This window comes from Schistosoma haematobium, chromosome 2 (genome assembly GCF_000699445.3).
Source record: "Schistosoma haematobium chromosome 2, whole genome shotgun sequence".
Lineage (NCBI taxonomy): Eukaryota > Metazoa > Platyhelminthes > Trematoda > Strigeidida > Schistosomatidae > Schistosoma > Schistosoma haematobium.
The window spans coordinates 20,757,334-20,768,692 of NC_067197.1; the positions used below are offsets into that span (position 1 = coordinate 20,757,334).

The 11,359-nt window shown below is 34.3% G+C and overlaps 1 protein-coding gene across 3 annotated transcripts in view; it reads right to left on the reverse strand.

Annotated features, from left to right (window-relative positions):
* The window catches only part of IARS2_1 (Isoleucine--tRNA ligase, mitochondrial), a gene marked incomplete at both ends in the record, with an annotated part of 28,312 nt that overhangs the window by 10,521 nt on the left and 6,432 nt on the right, over nucleotides 1-11,359 (reverse strand). Inside the window, 13 exons of one of the 3 annotated variants that reach the window (XM_035732257.1) lie at nucleotides 2,053-2,366; nucleotides 3,974-4,181; nucleotides 5,572-5,704; nucleotides 6,293-6,383; nucleotides 6,925-7,027; nucleotides 8,019-8,179; nucleotides 9,038-9,183; nucleotides 9,793-9,883; nucleotides 10,048-10,217; nucleotides 10,258-10,376; nucleotides 10,874-10,961; nucleotides 11,002-11,148; nucleotides 11,192-11,354. In XM_035732257.1, coding sequence (XP_035588176.1) covers nucleotides 2,053-2,366; nucleotides 3,974-4,181; nucleotides 5,572-5,704; nucleotides 6,293-6,383; nucleotides 6,925-7,027; nucleotides 8,019-8,179; nucleotides 9,038-9,183; nucleotides 9,793-9,883; nucleotides 10,048-10,217; nucleotides 10,258-10,376; nucleotides 10,874-10,961; nucleotides 11,002-11,148; nucleotides 11,192-11,354 — 1,934 coding nt within the window. Of the gene's footprint in view, nucleotides 1-443; nucleotides 632-2,052; nucleotides 2,367-3,973; nucleotides 4,182-5,318; nucleotides 5,705-6,292; nucleotides 6,384-6,924; nucleotides 7,028-8,018; nucleotides 10,218-10,257; nucleotides 10,377-10,873; nucleotides 10,962-11,001; nucleotides 11,355-11,359 lie in introns of all 3 variants that reach the window. The other 2 variants (XM_051214577.1, XM_051214576.1) reach the window with 2 other exon arrangements.

Below are 11,359 nucleotides of genomic sequence, written 5' to 3' on the forward strand. Positions count from 1 at the left end.
TGAAGACCTCGACATCTCAGGGAAGCACAGAATACAATAGACAACTCGGAATCCACTAGAAGATTCGGACTTCACAGATCACCTGGCCCTTCTATCCCATACACAACAACAAATCACAGTCAGTGTAGCAGCAGCCTCTGCATCACTAGGCCTCAACATACACAAGGGTAAAAGCAAGATCCTCAAATTTAACACAAAGAACATCAATCTAATCACATTTGATGGAGAAGCTCTGGAAGAGGTGGAATCTTCCACGTATCTGAGCAGCAGCATCGATGAAAAAGGAGGATCAGATGCTGGTGTAAATTTATGGGTTGGCAAAGAAGGGCAGCATTCCTACAATCGAAGAACACATGGAAGACAAAACAACGGTCAAGACTTTGGAAGTGGGTCGGACATACATTAAGGAGATAATCAAACTGCATCACGAAGCAAGAGCTAACCTGGAATCCTTAAGGGAAGCGAAAAAGAGGAAGGCTGAAGAACACACTACGTCGGGATATGGAAGCGAACATCCAAAGGATGAGTAGCAACTGGAGAGCTTTGCGCGTGTTGTAATCTCTTTGTTACGGTATGACTGAGCTATTCCTATTGCTTAGTATTCTCGGACACCAAATCACCCGACCGGTTCCTAAATCAGAACACGGTTGAACAGGAAAGAGATTATATTCCAAATAACAAGGTTAGATGCAAGTAAGAAGCAAGTAAGCAGCACAATAGAGAAAACGTTAGTATATTTATAGTTTTTCACATGAGATTTCTAGTGTTCACAAAGTATTGGCTAACGCTGATTGGGCAAGAATTAGCCAATCAGCGTGCACCAAAGCAATAGTGCATTGAGCATGCTTTAATCCAGTCTATGTTCCGCTAACAGCGCGGGAGAGAGTTCGATGGAGAATGTTGGTGGCGGCCTTTGCTCCTTCACGAGGGGTAACAGGTGTAAGCAAGTACGGATATATCCTTTCCTCAATAGCCACGTTTCACACTCATAATGCTGAACGGATGGAACTGCTAAGCAGATTAGTTCAATAAAACTAAAATATGAATATGTCAACGTCCTAAGAAAAGTTTTTGAGGATACCAAGCCCGTTTTCAGAAAACCCATTCTTTAGTTCTGCAGCTGGTAAGTGATTCATAATCTTTACAGAATATCACGATTAGTTGCAACGAACGTGCTCGAAATGATATAATACATACACATTACAACCGATGAACAAGTATTTATGATTAATTGTCTCAGGCTTTATTGTTCTTTCATTTTCATACCAATCACTCTCTGTTCTCGTTCATTTCTCTTCAAACTTCTCAACCCTGTGCCTCCAGGCATCTCACTTTCGATTGATGATAAACACTACTGATATCTGTCGACATCAACAGCACACACCACAATATCACAAGACAGAAACTACTTTAAAACTGCGTATAATATCAAACAAAAATACTATTGACAATATACCGTTTTAAACACTAAAGTACAGTAAAAAAGTGATTGACTCGTCTGTTAGTCTGATATCCTTTAGGAATATTTAGATCAAGCAGTAATAAGAATTAGAATTCAAAGTAAAAATATGAATCTCACGGATTAACGATTTAACACTTTTTATTAATGATAATGTTCCCTCATATTATATTATTCGTACACACGAAACACAATACCGGTGAAAGGAAATTGGTTTGGCTACCCATCATAAAGTGTCTACTATGCACAATTTAGTGAGTAAATTAGGGAAGTAAACACTTATGACGTTAAATGCTGTGATTGTTCAAAAACGTTCATCATCTTACGATGAGATGGTTAAAATGCGCATTAACATTGAGTAGAAATCACTACTCAATTTTATGTACATTTAAAACATCTGACGCTGTCTGAGAGATGAAAATCGACTATTTCTTTGAAAGTTATGCAATACTAAGTAATGTACATTAATTTTACATTAAGAAAAAAAGCACACACGAGCTGCCGATTTATATTGGCTATTATTAGAAACCGAAGATAAATGGAACACAGAAATCAAGACAGAATACAAAACAAAAAAACAGAAATGCAGTTACCTGTCTTTAACTGAAGTTATATATACAGATGATAAATACGATAGAAATTGATCAATTTCAGCTAGAATTGTATTATATCGAAATTGTGGATAGTAGGTATTCAATGAATTTGAAATAATAGTTGAAAGCGAATAGAGAACAGCTTTATCCAATGCAGTAAGACAAAAAGAATTGCAATTATTTTCACTAACATTGTTTGCCATGTCCAAAGTTAATTTAGACAATGAATAATTTGATTTTTCATTATAATTTAGCTGGGTAACTGGACAAAAGTCGTATAAATTTCCAGTCATAAAGCGTAGACTGTTGCGTAGCTATAAGATGGAAATGTCAATTGAACAAAGGCTATAACATATTGAATCGACTGAAAAAAAACATTGACGCATTCTTTCGATAATGTGAGCAAGTTGGGTAGCGTTGACATATGACGCAACGGATTTTTAGAATACAGATCCGTGTACCTGGCTCTGAGACACTTTATATGTTAGGGCTAGTGATATTAACATGGTGTCCAAACCTAAATGAGTAGTACGGGACACAGCCCCCCAACCCACTAGTTAAAAGTCATACAAGGCTCCACTCAAAGATAGCATTACAAGGTGTAAATATCAGAACGATAATTAGGAGTAATGATAACCCTTTTCTGAGAATTTTTTTAATAGAATTAGGGGAATCATGTTTTCTCGAAGGAGTTTGATGATTTCCATATAGTACAAAAGCAAGGGAAAATACAAGTCAAACATCAAGATAAAGGTGGTCCACTGGAAAATGATACAGAACGCGAAAATCATCTCATCCATACTATAAAGAGGATGAAATAAACGTTTTAAGATATGGGGAGTGAATACAACTGTAAGATATAGTGGCCATTTTATGCATATTGTTGTCATTATTTGAAAGAATAAAGAGTATGAAAAATTCCCCATTTAACTGAACCGCTAAAGTAACTTTAGCTCTAAGTAATGGCTATCCTTATAGATCGTGTATTGGAAATAAAGTGCAAAAAGTAATTCACCCATTAGGAAATAGATAAAATAATGTAATCAGATTACAGTTATGATGCTTTTAGGACGTGAATAGCATTACAAACCAAGATAGTCAGTGAGAACGTTATGCAGTAAGGATATAATTTGAAAATGATGGTAAAAAATGTGCCAAAAAATGAAACTGGAAGTATATCATGTAGATTATTTTCAGTAAACACCTACCGATAAGATTTATATATGTAAAAAGTTTAACAATAAACATGAATAGCTGAGGTACCCAATGTTAGAGGGAAAAAACATGAACACAGATTATCGAAGTGGTTATCAAAAGCACATTCTACCAGATGTGTTCTGATAAACGTATCGTTTACGCAACTATTATGACGTAACCCATTTGTCAAGCGTAGATTCCTGAACTTGGGTTTGAGCAAATCCTATGTATGAGGACCAGTAAACACTACTTGAATGCTTAGATTGAAGTAGGCAGAACAAGACTCGAGTCGGAGACGATGTGTTTGGAAGTCGAATGCTAAGCTACTGCTCCATCATGCAACTAAGATATTGGTAAACTAGAAATTTTATTGAGAAATACTTTTTTCGATTAAAAACAAGTCAATTAAAAGTACATTTCATATTATCATACGATGAGGATGGAATTCAAACTCAAAACCCTATACATTTATGAACTATTAATCTAAATAAAGTTCCATTAGTTGTTTTACACCTAGAATAAACTTCAACAAAGTTAATCAGCATATAAATGGTATTACATGTCAAAATTTGCTCAATGGGTAATTTTGTGGTCAAACACTGAAAAAAAAAAGACCAAGCGAAATGTAACACAACCAACAAAAAAATAATTTAGACGTGTATTACACAAAATTTTCATTTTATGAAAGTCATGAACAATAAAAAAAGATTGTTCTTTTGCTTACAGATTTATAACTAGCAGCATTTTGATTGATTTCCTTAGAACCTAAATGACATATAGGATCTAAACCAGAAAAACATGCCCATCGACGCATTATATCAACACATCCATTTTGACTAGAAATTATTTCTTTTGGAGTAATACCATTTCCTAAAGATTTCGACATTTTACGACCACACGAATCTGCAGCAAAACCATGTATTACAAGATTTCTAAAATCAAATCAAGTCAAATCTGAGAGTTAGAAAATCACATAAGAATACGGAGAAAAGCAATATGTGATTTTAACTACAAAGTAATTAGTTTCTATAAAACTTTTAAACGACTAACACATTAATATTGGTATTTGTGATAATGCATACATTCCAGTTCGAATGTTTTATTTACTTTTATTGATAAGAATCTCAATTCAGTTACCGTCATCAATGAAACTTAGTCAAGATTTCAAAGTGAGTTTTTATAAATAGTAAACTAACCAAATCTAAGTACTTGGTTACATTATTCGACGGAAGCTAAAACGTACTAGGAATTCCAATAACTTGCAAATGATTTTAATTTACATGAATTCAAATTTCAGTACGTATAATATTTCTAAAGACTGCAAATATGCAGTGTTCATGACTTACACGGATTTTAAAAGTCAACCCCAAGTCCTTGGTAGGATATATGACTACACATCCGGAATACAGCCCCCAAATGCCCTGGTACGGTCAAGAGTGGGGAGAGTCCGCTCTCCCTCTCGAAATGTTCTCACATGGCAACGCGTATATAGCCTCTGCCAGGGAAGTCCTACTCACTGCCTTCTCGTGGCGGTGTTGTTTACGAAAATGGGAGGACGAAAAGCGAATGTCCGGCGCTTTAACCGGATTCCAAACCAATGGTGCACATGGGCTCCAGTATCCTGCGGGAACAAATGGCGTATGAACCAATTGTTGGTCACCGGCTTCCATGGGACTGCATCTCCTTACGATGCTCTACTGCCTTGTGGATCAGACTTTCAGGTCGAAGGCCCGGGGAGTGGCCCCCTAAGGAAACCACCTGCTTTGGTTTGGGCACCCGGGCAGTACCACAGCCCTCACACATATCGAATGAGATTTATGTGGCGCATATGTATTTGGTGCCTCCTTGTACCAATATCTATGTGTTAAAATAAATAATAAATCCGGAATACAAATTTCAGTATTCTGAAAGTCACTTCCTTATACAATTAAGATGAAACAGTTAATAATTTGAAGTGCAATCTCGGTCTGATAAGTTTGGTATTTTATTGGTTTAAAATGTTTCAGCCAGAACATGGTCGGTGAAGGCAGTAATTATATATGTGCTAAATAATTATATTCGTAGCTTACCAACCAACATAGTTCCATTTAAAGTCGAAAGCAAAACTTGGAAACTGTTGTAAGGTAGTCAATAGACCACAAGCAACAACTCGGAGGCGATAATTGATGTAAAGCCTGTAATCCTTTTACATTATCCATTCCAAAAAACAAATTAGAATTATGGTAGTCTAATCTAGTGAACTGAAGTTCGAAGTACAGATAAATGAAAGACAAATCCAAACATACATGTAAGAAGAATTTAAACATTTGATTATATAATTACTTAAAAGGTGCACGTCCAGTAAGTGCAATGCTAAGTAAAAGTGAAGCTGAAAACCAACCACGAAATTGATCATGACCTTCCAAATACGTATCTGCAACAAGATTTGAACAAGGTAAGCGTGAATAATTACTGCCTACAATGAAGTGATAAAAGAAAGAAAACAAAATACTTACTAAGCACATTTCAACAATACAATGAGATAAATCACAATCATTGGCGAGTATATAATCTTACTTTTATTTCAAAATGAACTGTGTGAACAGTAACGGTCACAATGTGTTGTGCGCTGCTTATGTGGACAGATATAAGTAGTATGTAGCAGAAATAGAAAGTGGAATGCCTAGCAGCAGAAGATTAAAATAAAGAGAAGAGGAAGAGAAACAAAGAGCAATTTGATTAACAATTGAATTGGAAGAATGATGGACTATGTAAAGGATAAGTGACGGAAGATATCCAAGCGATGTATTCAATGTACGATTTTCAAATTTTAAAGAAGCACCGTTTAATTTTGTATAAACCAATAAATTGATTTATCGTACTTGAGTTTTTGTTCACTACACTACCAACTGATGCCAGTGAGATAAGAAAAAGTTTAGTAACGTGTTGATCATGTTCAATATAATTATTGAATTTATTACTTCATGGTGCGTTTATAAGTATAAACTACTACAGAAATTTACTAAACTGACTATTATACACTTCGTAAAACATAGAAACATACTATTTATAACACACAACCATGAAAGACCACTATCGAACCAAACATCAAATACTTCTGTACTTTTATATACGTCGTGACTTGCAAGAGACCACTAAAAGTAGGGAGGAAAAAAACAAGCAAACAAATGTTGGTAAAGTGAAATACATAAACGAATAGCTGTATAATTAAATAAAATACTTTACACACATTTAAAGCCAGCTTTATTCGTGATGAACTAACAAAATAATTGATAACTAATCGGAATTCTTAATAATGCAAAACATTTTCAGCATATAAAGTCAAAAAATTAAAGTAAAAATACTCACAGAAAAATAGATCAAGCGACATAAGTATTCTCGTTTAATTTTGAATAGACAAAAACCTAAAAGTGGGAATCTATTCATCCAATTAATTACATAACCTCCTAACCTCGTAATCAGTGTAATTTACACACATGCTCATTTTATTTGGGTTACAGACTTAATAGTAGGAAAGAAATTATTCAAATTTCCTAATTCTATTAGTCATAAAAGCATTAGCTATACAGAAAAAACACTAACTTTAATGAGATCTGTTGATAGAACTCTACACACGATAGTGATATGCAGAAATCAGAAAACTATTATATATGAGTGAAAAGAGAAACCTCTAACCTTTTTCCAAAATATTTCAGGGATAAGTCGATCACATGTTTCGGTAAACCAAAAATCACTACCTTCGGAGGCCACACGGCTACTAATATGGTCAATTAAATCACTGAAAATGACAAAATCATGCAAACATTTTAAGACATTAGAAAAATGTCAAAACATTGTTGAAACGATAAACATACAGTCAATATAAAGGATGCATTACAACAAGAGCTCATCAAAGTAAATATAAAACGGAAAATCCTGAAGGAAAACGTAATCTTACAAATATTCTGAGCATGCAACTGATATTCTAGGTAACGAAGTAGTGTTATTTTGGTCATTTACAAGCAAGGGCATTGAATAGCGAATACTTTTAGTTCACCTTAATTTAGTCAGCTTTCTCAACTTATAGGATTTCGTGAATCTATAAAAAGTTGTATGGATAGTTTGAAGAAAGTAGTTGGGACACGTACTAGACATTTAGAAATATCTAAACGTGAAATATTGGTTAGTATAAAAGTATGGATGTAGAAGAACGTAACTAGAAGGTCAAAACTGAATGTCTCACTGATTGAAGCTACTAGAAGATGACAGTCGTGAATGTGGGTCTTCAAGATGCGTAACTGAGAGAACGGGATACGATAATTGAAAATGTGAAGTGATATGACTTACATCGACATTAATAACATGGTTCCATTCGAGTCTTATCTTTTAACATTTCTCTATAAATCTCTAAATGTTATTATTCTTTTATACTTTTAACTAATTTCATAACAGTTTAAAATGTAAACGACTCATACAATACACAACACATTATCGTCACATATAGAACAAAAAGATAATGTTTAAAGACAAAGCTTAGAAATAATATTCTCACTGTAAGAAGAAGTGATATTTGGTTATTATACTGTACTATGCATTATGCTGTAACAAAGTTAGCAGGTAGTTAAATGTGAAGGTAACAGTGATATCAGAGACTGGTTGATCAGTTCCTACTTTAAAGTAATGATAATATTAAAATAGAAGCAATAATAATAGATTCGAATTTTCGTTTGTGTGCATATTTATTGATTATTAGCAGTAATTATCAATGTTATATATATATAGGTACATACTAATCTACGATTGGGGAATTGTCACTTCTTCTGAAAAGTACGGGAATTGGAACACCCCAAGCTCGTTGACGTGATATACACCAATTTGGTCTTTGAGATATGAATGGAAGCATAGAATGCTTATGAGAAGCAGGAATAACATTAACTTTTTTATATTCTTCCTATACAAAAAGAGTACATAAAATATCATTGAGAACTAGAATGCACCACACTAAAAGAGAATAGAATAAGATGTTTTGAAACAAGGTCTGGAAACAGTAATAGTCATTTCATAATAAAATATTTGGATGAGCTTTTCTAGTAGCGTATTTGAAGGCACTAATGAGTACGGGTATTCCTACCCATTCAGACGTTTTTAAGTACGTTTGATGGTTATGACAGCTTTGAATAGTTATGTTAACCAAAATAAAGATAGAACAACCAACTGGTATAATGGTCCTAACGTACTTTTTCAAAAATGTATATATTAAAAGTTCAAGGGCGAATAAACACTAAGATGTAGTCGATAAACATTTTATCTTTCTACGTTAGGGGTAATTAATCCTCCAAGAATCCCTTCAGCTTGTTAAAAATATTTTGAACCAAGTTCTCTTTCGCTAAATATCTTTACATTATGTGCCACTGGTTTTCACCACCTAAGATATGGCCAAACTTAATTGATTTTTTTTTACTTATCACAGTTGTGATTCCCTAATCTGATAGTAAACGGTAAATGGCCGGGCTTTCATTTTCTTGTGCATCTAAAAAATTTTATCCTCAAGAAATGTCTGCTGTCTTCAGACTAACCTGGAATGGTGGTGGGAAGAGGAAGTTTTGGTTTCTTAGTGGTCCGCATTTAGAAAATATTTACATTTATTGTTCGAAACGAATTACTTCACTAGTAAAAGCCTGCGATCTTCCAATACTTTTTCAATGAAATATTTTCCCAATTACAACAGTGATCATCCAGTAATACCACAGAGTATCAGGCTAAAATAGTGACGAATAACTGTTTTGAGTAAACCGTTGACTATACTTACCAAAGCAAAATGCGATATCTTTTCTGTATCAACAAACCACTGATTTGAGAGTCGGATAACAACAGGCTTCTGCGTACGCCAATCGTAAGGATAGCTGTGAGATATAACTTCTTTGTGTATAGTGATTGGTTCAAGTAATTTCATTACTAAATGTAAACAATATGAAACGTGTGACAATGGAATAAACCTTAAAGGACTAAAAAGCAGCTTGTAAAGATGCTGTGGTAAGATATGACGATTCCGATTTTAAAAAGTTAGTGCAATGTAGTCGATTTGTGTAGAAAATTATAATAATCTGTAAACCATGTTGAACGACAAATGATGTTGCTTGACAAAGTTTAAACTTGGTATTTTAAAGCACAACTTAGTCATAAATGAAAACATTGACAATCAGCTTAAAATGTATTACCTAAAACCGTCTCCGATGAATTCGGTAAAACTGGGTTGCAATAAAGATTAGTAAATTTCTTAAAACTTTAAATGTACGAAAAATATCACATTAAACATTAGTAAATAAAAAATTCTATTAGTAACCAATGAAAGAGATAACTTTCATGGCTCTACAGTAGAACTGATGACTTTGTGGTTGGCATTAGGTTTACAGGTTAGGAGACACTCCAAGAGTCAATGGACTAAGAACGCATACAGTGGGTACGCCTCGAATAAAAGGGACGTTTCCGGGTCCCGAAGTTAGTCACCTGATAACGAAGCCAAATTGTAAATGAAAGAAAAACACTATGTAGAGAGAAGCATACCTGAAGCATTCCCTTCATCCAACACGCTGAGACCCGCCAATCCCGAACCGATTTCCTGAGTGAAACAACCAGATTCATCGACAAACAAGTTCTAGATAGAAAAATTCCTTTAATCGATAGAAGTTCAGTAGAAAAATTCAAAAGTGCTGATAATGTAACCCATCTAGTTTTGTAAGCCGATAAATTAGTAAAAACTTATTGTGCACAGCTTTTTAAATTTTACTAAAAAAGGAAAGTTTATGGCAGTGAACATACCAATGGTAAATCATATTTTTTTGCCAATTCGAAGTCCTCCTTCCCATGACAAGGAGCTATATGAACCAAACCAGTACCGACAGACTCACAAACATGAGAGCTAGGCAAAAACGGCACTTCACAGGAAACACGGGTTGGATGGTAATAAAAACAACCATGAAGGTCATTACCTAAAATATAAGTATATTTTAAGTTGTACTGCTTGATTACCTATTAGTTCATCAACTTTGTGTAATCCTGCTCCCGGTAAAAGAGATATCAAGTGATCCGAGAAATTCTTGCTGACTAAATAGACCTCCCGTGACGCTTGACATCGTAGAAGAACGTAACTAGGGAAATTGTAACAAAAACCAACTGTCAGTACTGTTAATGGATGAGCATATTTAAACGTTGTTCTATTAGCATTTGGAAATTCGGATATCATAAATTTTCTCTAAACACGTAGTTGGACTAAGAAGACTAGGTGGTCAAACAAAGACCATACTATCAGTACATGAAGCCAATGAATGTTCAATTAAATATCTGGTCAGAGTCAGTCCATGGTTTGCGGTTGTAAACGATGGGTAACAGTTCATATGCATCCACTAATTATAGTCCCTTAAGTTTTGAGCTTAAATATTGCTTTGCAATAATTATTTCTTTTTCACTATAATTGATACAATCATTTTGACGTTCTTTGTTATATGTCTTGTTAGTTTTATTTTGCCGTGATGTAGTATGACAACATGGGCAGACCAATTTGTACCAGGCTGAGCTGTGTTTTGCAACTTAGTACATGAATTTCACTTAAATCAACAAAAATAGGACACCAACATTATGAACTTACGTAGCATTTAAGTCATATGCTATAGCTTCGTTAGAAAATATAGTCCATGGATTGGTGGTCCAAATTACAGCATACAGATTAGAATCCTCTTAACGATAAATAAGTCATCAGAAACAAGATCTACTTACTGCTAACATATTTTCTTAGACGGTTGTTATATTTCGTTAAAATGACTTTCAGATAAACGGAGCAACTTTTATGTTCAAGATTATATTCCAGCTCTGATTCAGCTATAGCAGACTTTGTACATGTGGACCAATAGACAGGTAGGGACCCTCGAAAAATAAAACCCTATGAAAAAACGTTAATTGCACAAACGATGAAGTGCCTTGGAATGTAAATCTGAAAATGCTTTAAGTTCAACGGCCTCAAAACATTTATCCATTGTAGAATAGCATCCAGTCCATGATCCTATAATACCCCAATCTTGAAAAGATTTTTTTTGGGTTCTAACAAACTTCTCGGCTAGTAGTGAAGCTAACTAGT